General features: G+C 39.9%; 1 protein-coding gene across 3 annotated transcripts in view; it reads left to right on the forward strand.

Annotated features, from left to right (window-relative positions):
* The window catches only part of si:dkey-28n18.9 (sorting nexin-32), a 31,707-nt gene that overhangs the window by 2,394 nt on the left and 9,351 nt on the right, over positions 1–19,962 (forward strand). Inside the window, exons 2-11 of one of the 3 annotated variants that reach the window (XM_062064639.1) lie at positions 5,956–6,038; positions 6,399–6,584; positions 6,717–6,827; positions 12,703–12,810; positions 13,404–13,464; positions 13,569–13,693; positions 16,290–16,373; positions 16,452–16,526; positions 16,616–16,646; positions 18,851–18,938. In XM_062064639.1, coding sequence (XP_061920623.1) covers positions 6,579–6,584; positions 6,717–6,827; positions 12,703–12,810; positions 13,404–13,464; positions 13,569–13,693; positions 16,290–16,373; positions 16,452–16,526; positions 16,616–16,646; positions 18,851–18,938 — 689 coding nt within the window. In that variant the 5' untranslated portion in view covers positions 5,956–6,038; positions 6,399–6,578. Of the gene's footprint in view, positions 1–5,943; positions 6,039–6,398; positions 6,585–6,716; positions 6,828–12,702; positions 12,811–13,403; positions 13,465–13,568; positions 13,694–16,289; positions 16,374–16,451; positions 16,527–16,615; positions 16,647–18,850; positions 18,939–19,962 lie in introns of those variants that run through there. The other 2 variants (XM_062064560.1, XM_062064716.1) reach the window with 2 other exon arrangements.

The following is a 19,962-nucleotide window of genomic DNA, read 5'->3' on the forward strand; positions in this document are numbered from 1 at the left end:
TTTCTTTAATGGGTAGGTATTTACGTAGGTATTAGTATGAGGACCCCATAAGGGACAAGCGGTAGAAAATGGATGGATGGGTAGTTATACTATGGGTCTACAGTAGTACCTCGTCTTACGAGCTTAATTTGTTCTCTGACAAACATCTTAACTCAAAACACTTGTATCTCAAATCAATTAATTTAATTAGGATTAATTAAATCCATGCTTGTCCCCCCAAAACAGAACCCCTTACATGTAAGATGCCTTAAAAAAAGAACTTTTAGATAATAAATATTGTATAAAAACATTAGAATGGTATGTACTGCAAACAACTACAGCAGTTTTTTAATTAAGTAATGTAATAATAATGTACAACATTCACCTTGGAAAGCGAATTTCAAGGGTAATTCCTTCCAGCTTCTTCTCCGTCAAACACACCATCAGCCGCATTTCCATATTCTCATGTATTAAAAAGGTCTACCGTTTAAATATTGTTTTAGCGTCCTTGGCTGGCGTTAGACTCCTTCTGCTTCAGTGTGGTGCAGACCAGCAGTGATACCCTCAAATTGCTTTGCCAAGTTGGCAACATGCTCGATCCTGTTATTATTCATTACTTAAATTCAATGAACATCATCTGATTATTCTTCTCAGCACTGTCCTTCACACCCACATTGTTCCTTCTTATGTTTGGAAAACAAAGTTATGTCGATCTCTTGCTATAAGCTAATGCTAACGAATAAGACTATGTGTTTTAGTCGGATCTTACGGGGTTCACTGTGACATTCACTACGCCAACAAATGGGATGCTTGTAACTCAGATGTTTGCCGCAACTTAAAGCATACCAATTAAAGACAGCTCTTTGCTCAAAACACTCTTAATTTGGAACACTCTTATGTTGAGGTTATCTTCATGGGGACACATGCATTTTGATGCATTTGTGGCGTAAACCAGTTTGATCACTTCATATGAAAAAGTAGTAGTAATAAGTTCAGTTCAGTTCAGTTTCAGTTTAATTCGAACATGCATACATCCATCCATCCATCCATTTCTACCGCTTGTCCCTTTTTGGGGTCGCGGGGGGTGCTGGAGCCTATCTCAGCTTCTTTTGGGCTGAAGGCGGGGTACACCCTGGACAAGTCGCCACCTCATCGCAAGGCCAACACAGATAGACAGACAACATTCAGATTCACACTCACATTCACACACTAGGGCCAATTTAGTATTGCCAATCAACCTATCCCCAGGTGCATGTTTTTGGAGGTGGGAGGAAGCCGGAGTACCCGGAGGGAACCCACGCGGTCACGGGGAGAACATGCAAACTCCACACAGAAAGATCCCGAGCCCGGGATTGAACTCAGCACTGCTCAGGACCTTCGTATTGTGAGGCACATGCACTAACCCCTGGTACACCGTGCTGCCCAAAATGCATACAATACAAAGTAATTCATCGCATATTTCCAGTTGTTTCATTACAGCACGTCCGAAAAGGAGTAGGAAGAAGCTGAGTTTATTTAATCCTACCCCTTTTCATACCATAGCAATTTTGTCTTATATCCTTGTTCTCTGTAACATAACTGTGAACAAATAAATAATAAACAAATAATATACCATAGTAAGTAAACAAATATTAAATACATAAATAATCTTTGTCTCAATAAAAAAATAAGGGTTCAAGATGTTCATCATGTAGTTTGAACAGTCTTTTAAACTGAATCCTATTGGTACTTTGTTTGATTTCTTTTTCAAACAGTGGGGCGGGCCCCCCTGGGGGTAGGGGGGCACGGTGCAATGTCAGGGGGGGCGCGTAACCTTGGGGAACATGCTTTTTTTGCTGTACCAGAATATGATGAGCGTATGTCGCACTAGGCTTCACTGTAACCACGGTGGGGGACGAGGAAAAGACTGGTGTGTTGTTTACTTTATTTTTGATAAGCTTACAATGTTATGCAGAAGTATTGTCATAACAAATGTATCGACAAAATGTACTATTTGTAGTCATCCTAGGGGGGGCGTAACAGAAAATATTTGAGAAGCACTGGGTTTATCCATTCCATAATTTAATTCCACCCTGAGATAGGCTCCAGCACCCCCTGTGACCCCGGAAGGGAAAAAGTGGTAGGAAATGGATGGATGGATGGATACTGATATGCTAAAGGTTTTAAGTGTTGTACGGTCATACAAATGTTTTAAATTGGATTTTCCTCTAAGGTTACATTTCTCCTCTTTTATTGAGCATAATTGTTGTACATTCTTGGGTATTGTCATGTCTGTTCAAGTTTTTGTTTTGGTCATGCGTCATGTCTGTTCATGTTTTTGTTTTGGCCATGTGTTTATTTTTTGGACTCTTTTTAGTTCCTGGTTGCACTTCCTTGTTTGGTTTGGTTTCCATGGTCACCCATTAGTTTTCACCTGTCTTGTCACGCACCTGTTTCACGTTTCGAGTCATGCACCTGTTTTCACTGACCGTTACTATTTAAATCTCTCTGTTTCTGTTGTTCGTCCTGGCGTCCTCGCACTTTTTCATCACCCTAATTCATGTCATGTTCACAGTTCTTTACCAAGTAAGTTTTTGTTTATTATTGCCACAGTTTGTGTTTTTGTTTTATTGTTCATAGTTTTTGCCATTGTGCAAGTTTTGTTTTCATAGTCAAGTTGTTACCTCCTCTGTGAGCGCCTTTTGTTTGCTTCCTTTTTTTTGTAGTTTATTAGTGTTAAAAAATAAACAATCATGTATTCAAACTCACGTCTGGCTCGCACCAATTTTCCTTTGCCTTCCGGAGAAGCAAAACCCAAGAACCCAGTCGTGACAGTAGGACGCCAGCAGAAGAGTTTCTCCGCAAAAAAATTGGACGGTTTTGACGAGGCAGCGAGGGAGGTCCTCCGCGCCATGGAGGAGGAATCGCTGCGCTACTCCTCCATGGAGTACAGAGACTCCATTTGGTCCAAGGACTGCGCTGCGTCACCACAATCCGGAAGCGCCGCTCCCGACGAAGGACGTCAGGGAGGGCTTCCGCAAACAAAGAGGACGCCTCACTCCCGCAAGCTCCTCCCCCTCCGGGCGGAAGCAAGCCACAGGCAGCCCGGCTTCACCCTGATGACATCACAGCTCAAGATTTTTTTTCTCTGAACTCTTTTACTTTTGATCAGCCGCCCTCAACAAAGGACTCTGTTTCTATGATCAAATATTATCAGAACATGATTTTGGACATTAGAGCATATCAGTCACAGCCATCTGAATTTCATGCCCCGCCCCCCAGGACTCAAGCCACGCCCAAGTCACAAATTTTTTTTTTTCACCCCCTCAATCCCAGGTACAAAAAGAGAGACATTTTGGACAATTGATAGGGGAGGATTTTACCCCCCTCCTGACCTCCCTCCACCCACCCCAAAAAACGGTTCCAGACAGCGGGGAGCGCGTCTGGTATCCGCTCCTTGAGGGGGGGGCTAGGGCTGGGAAATGTTCAGGTGGGGTGGTTCAGCATCGCCATGCCAAGCCACAGCCTCCAGCTCGGCCACCACCACCTGTCTTTCGACCTGCCAAGCCACAGCCACCAGCACGGCCCCCACCACCAGTCTTTCGCCATGCCAAGCCACAGCCTCCAGCTAGGCCACCTCCACCTGCTCCACGCCAAGCCCCACCACGCCAAGCGCCACCAGTACCTGCTCCACGCCAAGCGCCACCAGTACCTGCTCCACGCCAAGCGCCACCAGTACCTGCTCCACGCCAAGCGCCGCCAGTCGCAGCTCCACGCCAAGCGCCGCCAGTCGCAGTTCCACGATGCCAAGTGCCGCCAGTCGCAGTTCCACGACGCCAAGTGCCGCCAGTCGCAGCTTCACGACGCCTAGTGCCGCCAGTCGCAGCTTCACGACGCCTAGTGCCGCCAGTCGCAGCTTCACGACGCCTAGTGCCGCCAGTCGCAGCTTCACGACGCCTAGTGCCGCCAGTCGCAGCTCCACGACGCCTAGTGCCGCCAGTCGCAGCTCCACGCCAAGACCAAGCGCCGCCAGTCGCAGCTCCACGCCAAGACCAAGCGCCGCCAGTCGCAGCTCCACGCCAAGACCAAGCACCCCCAAGCCAAGTCCAAGTCCAAGACCCCCCACGCCAAGTCCAAGTCCAAGACCAACCACGCCAAGTCCAAGACCAACCACGCCAAGTCCAAGACCCTCACCAAGTCCAAGACCCCCCATGCCAAAACCAAGTCCAAGACCAACCATGCCAACTCCAAGACCAAGTCCAAGACCAACCTCGCCAAGACCAGGACCAAGACCCTCGCCAAGACCCTCGCCAAGACCAAGACCCTCCAAGCAGCCAAGACCCTCCAAGCGGCCACGCCAAGCTTCGCCGCCTGCTTCGTCTGCTGCACCCGCACCTGCGTCATCTGCGGCTTCCACGCCTGCAATGACGACGACGCGCCTGCCTCCTCGTCTGCCACGGTTGTGGCCACTACCTGGTCGTCCGCCACGCCAAGTGCGCCCACCTGATCGTCGGCCACGCATCTGGCCCTTCACGGGTCGCCCACCTCGCCTGTGGCGGCGGCGTTCCACTCGCCGCCGCCACATGACTATGCCTCGGTGGATTCGGGGCCACTTGGCCTGGCGACCCACCGCCATGTCCCCCTCCCGCCCTCCCATGACTCTTGATCCTGTTTTTTGGACATCTGGGATCTGTCCGTAAGGGGGGCGGGGTTCTGTCATGTCTGTTCAAGTTTTTGTTTTGGTCATGCGTCATGTCTGTTCATGTTTTTGTTTTGGCCATGTGTTTATTTTTTGGACTCTTTTTAGTTCCTGGTTGCACTTCCTTGTTTGGTTTGGTTTCCATGGTCACCCATTAGTTTTCACCTGTCTTGTCACGCACCTGTTTCACGTTTCGAGTCATGCACCTGTTTTCACTGATCACGTTACTATTTAAATCTGTCTGTTTCTGTTCGTCCTGGCGTCCTCGCACTTTTTCATCACCCTGATTCATGTCATGTTCACAGTTCTTTACCAAGTAAGTTTTTGTTTATTTTTGCCACAGTTTGTGTTTTTGTTTTATTGTTCATAGTTTTTGCCATTGTGCAAGTTTTGTTTTCATAGTCAAGTTGTTACCTCCTCTGTGAGCGCCTTTTGTTTGCTTCCTTTTTTTTGTAGTTTATTAGTGTTAAAAAATAAACAATCATGTATTCAAACTCACGTCTGGCTCGCGCCAATTTTCCTTTGCCTTCCGGAGAAGCAAAACCCAAGAACCCAGTCGTGACAGGTATCAGGTTATAGTTTACTTTCTACATCATTTTAGCTGTTTGTAAATGCACAAAATCGTTGAATTTCAATGTTTTTGATTCAATAAATAAAGGGTCTGTATGTTCTCTATATCCAACGTTATGTATTATTCTAATTGATCTTTTTTGTAACACCGTTAGTGAATGAAGCGCACATTTGTAGTTGTTTCCCCATATTTCTGCACAATAACTCAGATATGGTAACACTAGCGAGCAGTAAAGAGTATGAAGTTATTTTTGGTCTAGAACATGTTTAGCTTTGTTCATTATTGACATGTTTCTTGCTACTTTATGTTGTATATTTTTTACATGAGATTTCCAATTCATTTTATCATCTATTGTTACACCCAAAAATGTGTTTTATTTTACCCTTTCAATATCTACTCCGTCTATTTGTATTTGTGTTTGACTTTCTCTTTTACTGTTACCAAATAGCATTATTTTAGTTTTACTGAGATTCAAAGATAAGTAGATGGATACAAATGTCATACTCACATATCTTCTACGTACAGTATATGTGAGTATGTTACAAAAAACTGCCTAAACTCCTGATTAAACACTCAATTTCGACCTTTTAAAAAAACATTAACGGCATAAGTAAAAACAAAAATGCACGCTGGTTGGTATGGCAACCGTTTGGGGAAGTCAGAGCTTCTAAACATTTAAAATGTTTCTTCCTCTTTGTCCCCGGCGTACACACTGCTCACTGGCAAGGAAAGAGGAGGCTTTATGATACGTTGGGCCATGACGCCTTCCTGAAAAACGAGGCCTCTTTGGAGTCGGCACACAAAAATGAGGTGAGCTTTTTCTTCTCGATTTTGGACATGTTTGGGAAAATATATGATATTTTTGGTGAGGAGATCCACTTCTACTGGCCTGGAAGATGATGTCAATAGGGAATGAAATTTATGGTTAGTGCTTTATTTTGGTATATATTTGCTAGTGTCTCATAATAAAGCCTCATTTAACTGTGTTGTTGTTGTATCTTTAGTATCTAGGATGTGTGTGTGTGCTGCCTCTTTTATTGAATATCTTGTAAATTCAACGCTTCTTTTCAGGTCACTGATTGGGCCGCCATGCCCCCTTTTTCCTGTGTGGGCGTGTCTAAAGTTACTGACTAACGCACAATTTACACCTCTTTCTTTCCCCTTGGCCAGCACTTTAGGATTTGGCGGACTTGTACTCCGTTTCTCATCAAGGCAGCGTGCACTTTGACCCAAAGGATATCCTGTGCCTTCTCAGCAGTTGCAGCCCGAGCGCGAAAAAAACATTTTTTCTGTGCACTTTCATAAACACATTAAGACATTCTTCCGAAGCAGAAGACAAGACCATTGACAATGATGGTGAGTGTTCCTGTAAATGTTTTGTTATGGCGAGCTCTGACAGTCATGTGACAGCCATTGCCACAAGGCCATGCATCCATAGACGAGTGTTATTGATTCACTCAGCACCTGATGGTATATTTGATTTTACAGGAAGAGGTGCATGAAGAGGCGCCCGGTCTGAGTGTTCATGGTCATAGCGTGAAGGTTACGGAGGTGCTTAAGGAAGGCGATGGACTTACCTTTCTGATTGTGTCTCAAAAAGTAAGAAAAATCGACGCATCAATAACAATAGAGATGTTCAAATGTGATGTAACTATAATTAAATCCCACATAGGTTAGCACAGGGGTCGGCAACCAAAAACGTTGAAAAAGCCATATTGGACCAAAAATTACAAAAAACAAATCTGTCTGGAGCCGCAAAAATTGAAAAGCCGTCTTATAATGAAGGCAATACATGACGTAAGTGTCTATATTAGCTATAATAGCCTACTATCAAAATGACTTTAAAAGTCTTATATCAGTGATATAATGAAGACAACACATGATGTAAGTGTCTATATTAGCTATATTAGCCTACTATCAAAAATGACTATGTGTAGCAGGCTGAAGCAAATCTTGGTTGACAGAAATGTTTAAATGTAATACTTATTCGACACATTTTTACAACATTAGAAACCATTAGTAAAGCCGAGGCTACTCAGAAGGTGAGAACTCCTGGAAATTACTGGCTTTTAATGGTCAAAGGTATACAGTAGATGTGTGTGTCCAAGTTAAAGGAAACGGCTGGCTGTCTTCTTTTAATAGATTTATTACAATCTTTGGCAAGCTAGGTAATGTTTGCTGTGGTCTGGAACAACATGGCACACAAACAACTATTTGAAATGCAGCCAATATTACATACATAAAATATATTATGAGACATGCAAAACTAAATTATATACAAAAAGGATAAAAGTAAAGGATATTAAATGAGCTCAAATATACCTACAAATGAAGCATAATGATGCAATATGTACATACAGCTAGCCTAAATAGCATGTTAGCATTGATTAGCTTGCAGTCATGCACTGACCAAATATGTCTGATTAGCACTCCAACAGGTCAATAACACCTTTGTGCATTCACGCACAGTATACAACGTTTGGTGGACAAAATGAGACAAAAAAGGAATGGAAGATTTTACATGTAAACAAACGTCACAGTCCACACTATGGGGAGTTCAAGAACCGCCGAAATTAGTAGGAAAAAAACGATGTTCACCAAATACTCTCATCAGTGAAGCATACACACAAACTTATTAAACAGTGGGCTTTCTAACAATTGGGAAGGTTTAAATGTAATACTTATTCGACACATTTTTACAACGTTAAAAACCATTAGTAAATCCGAGGCTACTCAGAAGGTGAGAACTCCTGGAAATTACTGGCTTTTAAGGGCCAAAGGTATAGATGTGTGTGTCCAAGTTAAAGGAAACGGGTGGCTGTCTTCTTTTAATAGATTTATTACAATCTTTGGCAAGCTAAGTAATGTTTGCTGTGGTCTGGAACAACATGGCACACAAACAACTATCAGAAATGCAAATACAGATAATGTGTCATGAGACATGCAAAACGAAATTATATACATAGAGAATAAAAGTAAAGGATATTAAATGAGCTCAAATATACGACAAATTAGGCATAATGATGCAATATGTACATACAGCTAGTTAGCATTGATTAGCTTGCAGTCATGCACTGACCAAATATGCGTGATTAGCACTCCAACAAGTCAATAACATCAATAAAGATCACCTTTGTGCATTTACACACAGCATGAAACTTTTGGTGGACGAAATGAGACAAAGGAGTGGAAGATTTTACATGTAAACAAACTGTTGTGTCACAGTCCACACTATGGTGAGTTCAAGATTCGCCGAAATTAGTAGAACAAAACGGCGTTCACCAAATACTCTCATCAGTAGGGATGATGTTTGATAAGGAATTATCGAGTTCGAGCCTATTATCGAATCCTCTTATCGAACCGATTCCTTATCGATTCTCTTATCGAGTCCAGATAGGTTGTTGTATATGGAAAAAAACACAATATTTGGTTTAACAAAAGCTCACTTTTATTATATAATAAAAAAATAAAATCTAATAAATAAATAAATATTGACTGTTACCCACCTAAAAAAATAAAATAAAATAAATAAATATTGACTGTTGTTACCCAAAGTATATTAAGTGGGATTTTTCAGAGAAACAAATATATACAGTAACACAAAAACAACCTGTCTCTGTGATCACTATAGGTGTATAAATAATAATATAGTGTTAAATAAAATCAGTCCCTTGGGCACAAAACTGAAAATAATACAGCTCTCCAAAAAGTGCACTTCTGCTATTTGACATAACTGTTTGTTATGATGCTTTGACATTTTTGCACTTTATTTCTTTATTGAAAGAAAATTCTATGAAGAGAAAAGTTCTTTGCAAATGTGGTTACAATGCTAAAAAATGAAAAGTTAAAGCTAAAAAAAGAAATACACTTTATTGAGTTAACATTATTTCTTTATAGGGGGAACAATGTTATGAGCTAGAGAATATAACTACACTACCCAGTATGCAACGGGAGTTACGAGCATGCGCGGTAGCCCCGAAAAGTGTTGCATGTTGCCACGCTGTGAAAGTAAACGTCAAGAACTCAGCCAACACGCCTCGTCTGCATTATTTATAATTAGACAGACAACACATCTACAGTGTGATTTTGTTTTGTTTACAAGGAAAGAAAAACAAAAGTTAAAAAAGGGAGATATGTTGTATATACATGTATGTGCTGCGGTTGTTTTAAGAACGTTGCGACAGCTGCCGTAAAGGAGGTGCGTTGCTAGCCTGGTTGCTATGTTTCCGGTTGGTCGTAAAAGTGTTCGTCATGTGTTTTACCCTGCTAAAATCTCTCAGTAAAGTTATTCGATGGATGATAGCTTTTGTTTTGAACTTTATTACACCTTGGAGCGCTTTTTCCTGTCCATTGTTTTCCTGCTTTCGCTATCTGCGCCTAATGACTGAGCTACGTGACGTCAATTCTTGTGATGTCCCACGGAGCATTTCTGGTCGGGACGGGATTCGAATAAAGAATCAACTCTTTTCCTTTACTATAGTGGTCTCGATAACGGGTACCGGTTCTCAAAAAGGGATTCGAGTCCGAGGACTCGGTTCTTTTCTTATCAAACAACCGGGAAAACCGGTTTCGAGTATCATCCCTACTCATCAGTGAAGCATACACACAAACATATTAAACAGTGGGCTTTCTAACAATTGTGAAGGTTTGTGTCATGTTTGTCCTCAAACAAAAAACATAGTAAAACAAAACAATTTTTTCCCCCCATCTTTTTTTATTTTCCATCCTTTTTTAAAAATGCTCCAGGGAGCCACTAGGGCGGCACTAAAGAGCCGCATGCGGCTCGAGGGGCCGCGGGTTGCTGACCCCCGGGTTAGCAGTATGTTTGAATGGACTGACAGGCATAGGGGAGGAAATGTGCATTTTTAAAAATAGTTCTCTATTTTACGATTCTGTGAGGCAGTGAATGAGTACAGGTTGAATTCTGCCTGGTGATTGGATGAGCGCGAGAAGGGCAAGCAAAAGAGAGGAGGAGCCAGCGTGCGTGTGTGTATGTATGTGGTAAGCCGTCCATAAATACATCCCAAAAAAGAAACACCTCAGAAGAAAATAGAAAGCTGAATTCCAATGCCTGTAATATAAAATTATTAAAAAGCTGTGTTCTGTTTTGCAGAGTAGTGATAGTAAAGGTTGCGGATCCCTGGTCTTGTTACACTGTAAAATAAAAATGTCAGTTGATTTTACACCGTGAAATCAACTGACATTTTTTTTCATTACTGTAAAATTTACGGTAATGTACTTGCAGCTACGTTGACAGAATTGTACCCATAGAAGTTAAATAAGGTAAAGTCAAATATCAGCTAAAGTCCTGTTCACTTGTCAGATATATAATTTGTCTGCTCAGCAAACATCTGGATATAAATAAAGTGTTGACTTTGTGCAAGGAGCGGCCTGCACTGCCACTCCAACTACCGGCAGGCTGTGCAGGGCGGTAGTCAAGGCTACATTTTAACTCGGAGGCAAACTAATAAAGGCTCCATTGTTTTTGTCTTCCCCTCAAGACCTTCAGACACAAAACATTGTGGATTTCTAAAAAAAAAAAGAGTCCAAGTAACGATATTTCAAATACAAACATATAGGACAAATTACTAATGAATGTTTTCTACTGTAAAATGCAACTCTTATTGAACATCTGTCTATCCCTTCACACAGAATATAAACGTCTGTGTTCGCTCTCTCGAGTTACATATAGTGTAGGCACCTGTCTATCCGTTCGCACACAGTGTGAACTTGCAGTGTCCAGTCACACATTACATAAGGTAAACTTGGGTCCAATCGTTTACACAAAAGAGTAACATCTCTACATTCAGTCACTGAAAATGTCAACATCTGTCTGTCTATTCACACATCATGTTAACGTCTGTCCATCCATTCAAACGTAATGCAAACACCTATCTATTCACACATAGTTTCAACATCTGTTGTGCTATTGACACATAACGTGAACACCTGTCCATCCTTTCACCCATTTTCTAGACATATTTTGTTCACTTACAATCGTGTAAATATCTGTCTATCCGTTCATTAAAAATACAAATACTGTAACTTTTTACACAAGATGTAAAAAAAATCGAAATATCTATTTACAATGTAAACATTTGTCTATCAGTTCATGAATAACAAGAACACCTCCCTCTCCGGTCATACATCATTTCAACATCTGTCCTTTCACACACAGTTTAAACATCCGTCTATCCATTCACGAGATCTGTAAGATCTGTATTCATTTTCTCAGAATGTCTGCTGTTCATTTACATACAATGTAAGCATCTGTCTATCCATTCACATGTATATATCTCCCCATCAAGTTGTACACTATCTGCCTACTTATTTGCACTTAATCCAAACTATGCACACACAGTTTTAACATCTGTCTATCCATTCACACATAATGTCAACATCTGTCTTCATGTATAACACGCAATTGTTAACCTCTGTCACATTCAAACTTAATGTAAACATCTGACTATCCATTCACACATCTGGCGTCCATATAAACCTCTAGCGTCCATTCACAAATAATGTAAACATCGGTCTATACTGCACATATAACACACAATTGCAGTCTCTGTCTAATCCATCTATACATCACACACAATGTAAACATCTGTATATCCATTCCAGTATAATATAAACTTCTGGCATCCATTCACATGTAGTGCCAAATGCCGTCTGCCATATATTGTGCAATGTCAACTTCTGTCCATCTATTCACACACACTGCAAACATCTGTCTGGTAATTCACACATGATATAAAGTTATGGTATTCATTCACATGTAATGTCAACATATGTCTGTAATATAACATGCAGTGTCAAGTTTTGTCTTTCCATTCACATGTAATGTAAACATCTGTCTATCCATTCACATGTATATACCTCCCCATCCAGTTGTACACTATGTAAACATCTGCCTACTTATTTGCACTTAATCCAAACTATGCACACAGTTTTAACATCTGTCTATTCATTCACACATAATGTCAACATCTGTCTTCACGTATAACACGCAATTGTCAACCTCTGTCACATTCAAACCTAATGTAAACATCGAACTATCCATTCACACATCCGGCGTCCCTATAAACCTCTAGCGTCCATTCACAAATAATGTAAACATCGATCTATACTGCACATATAACACACAATATCAGTCTGTCTATCCATCACACACAATGTAAACATCTGTATATACATTCACGCATAATGTACACTTCTGGCAATCCATTCACATGTAGTGCCAAATGTCGTCTGCCATATATTGTGCAATGTCGACTTCTGTCCATCTATTCACACAGACTGCAAACATCTGTCTGGTAATTCACACATAATATAAAGTTCTGGTATTCATTCACATGTAATGTCAACATATGTCTGTAATATAACATGCAGTGTCAACTTTTGTCTTTCCATTCTCATGTAATGCAAACACCTGTCTATCAATGCTCACATTTCTCTCTCCTGTCTTGGGCAGTTGTCTGGAACCGGGGAGTACCACGTGTACCGGACCTATGAGGACTTTGAATGGCTGCAGCAGCACCTGTTCACACAGGAAGGTGTCCCCGGAATACAAGGGGTCATAGTCAGTACTTTTGCTGAATTTATTCCCAAGTATTGTATCAGGACTACTGCAGATTAGATACTCAGCATCAAGGGTTGGAAATGGAGGTTAAAGCACCAAAATGACTCCCGAGCGCGGCCACCGCTGCTGCTCACTGCTACCCTCACATCCCAGGGGGTGAACAAGGGGATGGGTCAAATGCAGAGGGTAATTTCACCACACCTAATTTGTGTGTGTGATTATATCAGTGGTACTTTAACTTTAACTTAGATAGTACTGGAGAAATAACACTCTGTGGCTCCAAATACAATCAAGACAGTTTGTCAGCTACATACTCGTATAAGTACTCGTCTGTTTTTAACGTCAATGCAGCAGAATCATATTAGGAAGTATCTTTCATTGTGCAACACTTCCTGGACAGTGGTACCGTTGTGTGTAGTGGGGGTTGTGTAAGATTTATCATTCACAAAATGTGTACGTTGTGTATTTTTTAAAAATCTTGTTGCAACTTTCTTTAAAATGTTTCTTTTAAGACTAATTCAATGGAAATCATTCAACATTGTCTTGGCAAACAATAAGTCATTGTAAAATTGTGCTCCTATTTCCCTCCCTAGTTTCCTCCTCTTCCTGCAAAGGCGCAGGTGAATGCATCGGCTAAGGTCGTCAAACAGCTGGGTGAGCACGCTTCTGTTAAACGTATATTACATTTAGAACTGAATTTAGTCAATCAGATAAACATAATTTTTTAGTAGTTTGATGAAATGGTTCTCCTGCTGTAGGTTTCCTTGCTTTGGAGGAGTTGCAGCCATACTGTGCTGCACTGGAGACCTTCCTCCACCAGGTGGCAGCACATAGCATACTCAGCAAAAACAAAGATTTAGAGAGCTTTCTTACCAGCTGTGAAGTGAGTTGAGCTCTTTTTCCCCTACTGTGAATTATTATGTGGTGAATTAGTATGTACAGTATTACCTGCAATCCAGAAAAGCTTTTTAGAGTGAAAGGTCAACAGATTGTCTTGTTTTACTAACACCTCTTATCAGGGGCGTTCAGCATGTTGCTTTTTAAATGTCCTAAAATGTGCAAACTTTGTGGTTGACTTTACTTCATCCCTTTTTTGGAGTGGTTGTCATGTGACAGGCCAAGATATGTCTTTTAGGGGTGGGTGATACTGCAAATTTTGGTATCGATTTAAAACCAATACAGGGCCAGTATCGCAGATACTGATATTTTTTCTTATCAATGAATGATTTTGCCTTTATTTGGTTGTATTAAGAATCAAACACAGGACAAATATTTAAAAAACATTTTTAAAACATATATATTCACTTGTTTGTGAACAGTTTCAAAAGATAAAGGCTGGTTGGCAACACTAAATTGGCCCTAGTGTGTAAATATGAGTGTTAGTCCTGCAATGAGGTGGCGACATGTCCAGGGTGCAGGGGCGCCGAAAAGGCGGGGTAAAGGAGACGGATTCTAGGGACCCATGATGGAGGGGGGCCCAGAGAGGGCCCTAATGATGATGAAATTATAATACAGAACAAATAATGACACTAAGTTATTAACTAACATATAATCGCACGTTTTATTTTCCATGTCCTGGTAACAATACATGCATCAAAAAATGTTGCCGCTGTGTTGGGGGCCCTGTAAAGATTCTTTTCATGGGGCCCAAAATCCCTAGCGGCGCCCCTGCCAGGGTGTACCCGACTGCAGCTGGGATAGGCTCCAGCCCTCTCGCGGCCAGGAGAGGAACAAGCGATACAAGATGTTTAATACAACAATATAAGGAACGCGGAAATTTTGATGGGCCTGCTATCTGTGCCCTGGACCTCTGGAAGCCGGAAGCCGCCGTACTTATTAGATGGTGCCATGTCTCCATCAGTTTGGGGGTCTTGGTCCTAAAAGTTGAAGACCCCGCTCTAGATTCCTAATAATATTACTTGTTAATTTCCTGTAAATAGCTGCTTACTTTCTGCTGCAACTTGGTTTCATCTACACTTATTAGACTTTATCAAACACTTATTTATCGGTATTGTTTGAAGCAAGCTTAGTCGTTACCTTAGCTCAGGGGTGTCCAAACCTTTCTTGCTGAAATATCAAAGCAAGCGGGGGCCATTTTGATATTTTTTATTTTAAAAACCAATACAATATATGTATAAAAAATATACATTTAGGCCTCCACTCAGGCTTGATCCTGGGGACCCCAAAGGGTTTAGGTACAAAAAATATTTAAAATGTGTCATTATTTAGTATTATTATTATTATCCAAGGTTTAAATCTCCAGATCAACATTAGGTCTATCTGTCAATATAAAGTTTTGTTTTTAAGATTTACGCTGTATGCTCTTTTTGTCAAAGAAAACCCTGTTTTTTATGGAAAAAACACAAAATATGCAATATTTTCCCCCAATAACATTTTAAAGTGGAATATTTGAGATTATATAATAATTGGAGCTCATAGCATAACTCATAACAACATTGATTCATTATTATTTTTTGAGCAATGACACTTTAAAAAAATAAAAATAAAAAAAATAAGTCCCACTAATATTATTGGGGATCCAAAAGGGTCCTGCTCAGTAAAGTATTAAAAAATAAATCATACTTTTTAAAAAAAACTTTTAACACAATAGTCTCAAGATCAACTTCAGATCCATCCGTCAATTATAACTTTTATTGTTGTTTATGTTTTTTGTTTGTTCGTTTTAGGCCCTTGTTTGAAAAAAAAAAAACAGCTTAGTTTTTTATATGGCAAACACAAAATATGCAACATTTTCCCCAAAAAATGTCACAAAGTGGAATATTTAATGTGACGTAATTGGAGCCTTGAATAGGTCAATAATTCATAATGACATTGATTTAAATTCATTATTATTTTTTAAAGAAAGAAACAGCCTGCATGGCAGCTTTGGGTTATTAGAGTAAACATTGAAACATTTTATTGTTACATTTCACCTGTTTGCTCTTTTATACCACTTTTTATGTTTTAAATTTTTTTTAATCGTATTTTTAGAATGTGCCACGGGGCCGTTAAAATATTACCCGCGGGCCGCAAATGGCCCCCGGGCCGCACTTTGGACACCCCTGCCTTAGCTATTAGCACACCTGCTACTAGCTTTCTCTTGGTGTGTCACATGTTTAGCCTCCAGTGATAATAATCCTTGATAATGATACTTAAGATATTAGGAAATGCAGTTTATTTGCCATAATAGATATTATTATTAGCTTAGGGGAGTGGCTCTAGGTTGTGTATGGAGACACATAATTTGCTGCTAACCGCTTGTCAGCCAGGGAACTAAAAATAAATAGTGTCAGCAATAGGAGTTTCGGCGTTTGTAATCGGCATTGAAAATCGTTAACAACAGTAACATCACACATCTTCGTTATCAATTGGTAGTCCATCCATCCATTTTCCACCGCTTATTCCCTTCGGGGTCGCGGGGGGCGCTGGTATCGTGTTTTGGAAAAAAGTATGAGAAAAGTGTCTGCGTGTACTTGCAGCCGCCGGGTCAACAGCGAGTGCGGAAAACCATTTTCAACCGACTGAGTCAAGCTGTGGAAGAGATGAGGAAAGAAAGCCACAAGGTAGTCAACATTGAGAAGTACTAGAATGTCAGTATTTGCACTGAGAGCGTCTTGACGGTGCTCTGAATGTGTCTGCAGGATGTGGACGAGTTCTTTCAAACCAAGCGAGACGTCAACCTTGCTCTAACCAGCGGCACCAAGAATGCTGTGGAGGCGAGTCCAGCTCCTGCTTCTTTTCTCTAATAACTCGACGCAAGCTTCTATTTTGGATGCTTTCATATTTTTTTTTTTCTTTCCTGCAGAAATTCCTGGATGTGGTACTGACGGAGCAAAGTAAGGACAGGCCACTCTAAAGTGTGGATACAGCAAACCTTTGATTGTATTGCTATCTGACTTTTGGCTTCAAGGGTATTTTGATAAAACACGGACATAAAGAAAGAGACTTTTAAAAGTTGGTTTTGCACCAAAGTGAACACAGAAGAGGCTTTTTATAGCAATGAAACTAATTATTAATTGGTCATACGACCCTGCATTGCTCCTTATTAATGTCAGCCTTCCAAATACACAAATTTTAGAACATAATTGCCTCTCTAATGAATGGATAAAAAGTCCTAAATAGGATCTTAACGACCTACAAAAAATCAGGCATATTATCATTATTTACTCAACATCCCTTGTAATATATCACAGTTTTAGAAAATAATATTGCTTACAGTATCTACATTTCAGTAGAATTTGTTACATCATAGCACTATCACATATTACTGTACTGACTTGAATATAAGAGTGTAAACTTAATTTGTATATATGTATATATAAATATCCATCCATCCATTGTCTACCGCTTGTCCCTTTGGGGGTCGCGGGGGGTGCTGGAGCCTATCTCAGCTGCATTCGGGCGGAAGGCGGGGTACACCCTATATACATATATACAGTATATTTGTCCCACCAGAAAATATTCTATATATAAAAAATGTTACTTTAAAAAAATATATATATCTACAGTATATTTTAATAAATTAGATTATACGTATACAAAATTATGCATGAAACATATTAAACATTATTAAGGCAGATTAGGGCCACAAAAAAAAAAGAAATAAATATAGTTTAGTGTGTTTAATAAAAGATACAATTAAAAAAAAATAGTTACGAATATTAATGTGGCCGCTTTGCATCCTTAAATTTAAATAATTTATATTTTAATTAATTTCTTTATGTGGCCTTGGGCAGAAAAAAAATGTGGACACCTCTGGTCTAGAGATCAATATATGCAAACCAGCACATGTCGCCAAGCAACCACTCCCTGAGCAAGTCAGAGCTTTTCTGCCTGTCATTCACACACATACACGCACGCACGCACGCACGCACGCACGCACACACACACACACACACACACACACACACACCTTTGCACCTATAACATATTTCCTCTTTGGTCCGGAGGACACGGCGTCCACAGTTTCCAAAAACAATTCAAAATGTGGTATTGTCAGACCACAGAACACTTTTCCACTTTGCATCCGTCCATCTTAGATGATCTCGGGCCCAGCGAAGCCGACTGCGTTTCTGGGAGTTGTTGATAAATGGCTTTCGCTTTGCATAGTAGAGTTTTAATCTGCACTTACAGATGTAGCGACAAACTGTAGTTACTGACAGTGGTTTTCTGAAGTGTTCCTGAGCCATTGTGGTGATATCCTTTACACACGGATGTCGCTTTTTGATGCAGTACCGCCTGAGGGATCGAAGGTCACAGCATTCAATGTTGGTTTTCGGCCTCGTTGCTTACGTGCAGTGATTTCTCCAGATTCTCTGAACCTTTTTGATGATATTACGGACCGTAGATGGTGAAATCCATAAATTGTTTGCAAAAACCCGTTGAGAAATGTTGTTCTTAAACTGTTTGACAATTTGCTCACGCATTTGTTCACAAAGTGGTGACCCTCGCCCCATACTTGTTTGTGAATGACTGAGCATTTCATGGAAGCTGCTTTTCCCAATGAACCTGTTCCCCTGTGGGATGTTAAAAATAAGTGTTTGATGAGCATTCCTCAACTTTCTCAGTCTTTTTTGCTTTTTGGAAACATGTTGCAGGCATCAAATTCTAAATGAGCTAAATAACAAAGTTTACCAGTTAGAACTTTAAGTATCTTGTCTTTTGCAGTCTATTCAATTCGATATAGGTTGAAAAGGATTTGCAAATCATTGTATTCTGTTTTTATTTACAAATTACACAACGTGCCAACTTCACTGGTTTTGGGTTTTAAGTTTTAAATAAATAAAGCAGAGTCAGCTGTGAAGCAGCTAAAAAATATAAATTGGCTTTTTTATTGTAATGTACCTGTTGATTTGCTAAAATATGATTTGAAAAATGTTGTATAATTCTTCTTAGCTACCTCTAATTATGGCACCATTTTGTGGCAAAGTTGATATTTTGGCATTATATATAACATTGCCAGTGATGATTGTGGATGATGTTATGGAAAATAGCTCCGTGACATGAGTTGAGATGTATAATAATCTCATGTGTTGTGCAGAAATAGCAGTGGCCTGTGGCCACTTTGCAGCCTCCATGCATTTGTGCGTGGAATCAGAAGACGATCCTGACAAAGCGGCTTTTTCCAAGTAAGATCGCACTGCTCTCAGTCCTACTGTATATCAAATGATAGTAATAGTTTAAATTTTTTTAATCAAACACTACAACAAGGGGCATAATATTCTTAAACTTGAAAATTCAACCATGTACCATTTCTCAATGTTTCAGCAGTTACTGATAGTTATAGATAAATAATTCAAACAATGAAATACTAAATGCAAGTGTGAATCCTCAGAGACACATTGTTTAATTTATTAATAAATACAGAATATTGATAAATAGGCTGTTAAATAATTAAGTAAGGCATACAGGAGTGAATACTGTAAGAAACATTGATTGATGAATGAATAAACACAGAATATTGATAAATAGATAGCCAGTTAAATAATGAAGTAATACATACAGGAGTGTGTTCTGTCAGAAACATTGTTTGATAAATTAATGAATACAGAATATTGATCAATAGATAGCTTGTTCAATAAGGATGTATTAAATAGAGGAGTAAATACTGTCAGCAACATTGTTTTATGAATGAATAAATACAACATGTTGATCAATAGATAACATGTTAATGGCCGCCAGGGTACTGTGCTCTCTCATAGTCTCATGTTTTTCTTTCTTTCTTGCGTTGAACCAAGAGAGCACAGTCTACCAAGTCAAATTCATTGGCCAATAAATCTGATTCTTATTAATAAAGTAATAAATACAGGAGTAAATACTGTCAGATGTTGTTTGATGAGTTAATAAAAACAGAATATTGATAAATAAATAGCTTGTTAAATAATGAAATAACAAATACAGAAGTAAATACTGTCAAATATTGTTTGATGAATTCATAAATACAGAATATTAATAGATAACTTGTTAAATAATGAATAATAATGAAGGGACGGCGTGGCGAAGTTGGTAGAGTGGCTGTGCCAGCAATCGGAGTGTTGCTGGTTACTGGGGTTCAATCCCCACCTTCTACCTTCCTAGTCACGTCCGTTGTGTCCTTGGGCAAGACACTTCACCCTTTGCCTCTGATGGCTGCTGGTTAGCGCCTTGCATGGC

The sequence above is a fragment of the Entelurus aequoreus genome, linkage group LG01 (assembly GCF_033978785.1).
Source record: "Entelurus aequoreus isolate RoL-2023_Sb linkage group LG01, RoL_Eaeq_v1.1, whole genome shotgun sequence".
NCBI lineage: Eukaryota > Metazoa > Chordata > Actinopteri > Syngnathiformes > Syngnathidae > Entelurus > Entelurus aequoreus.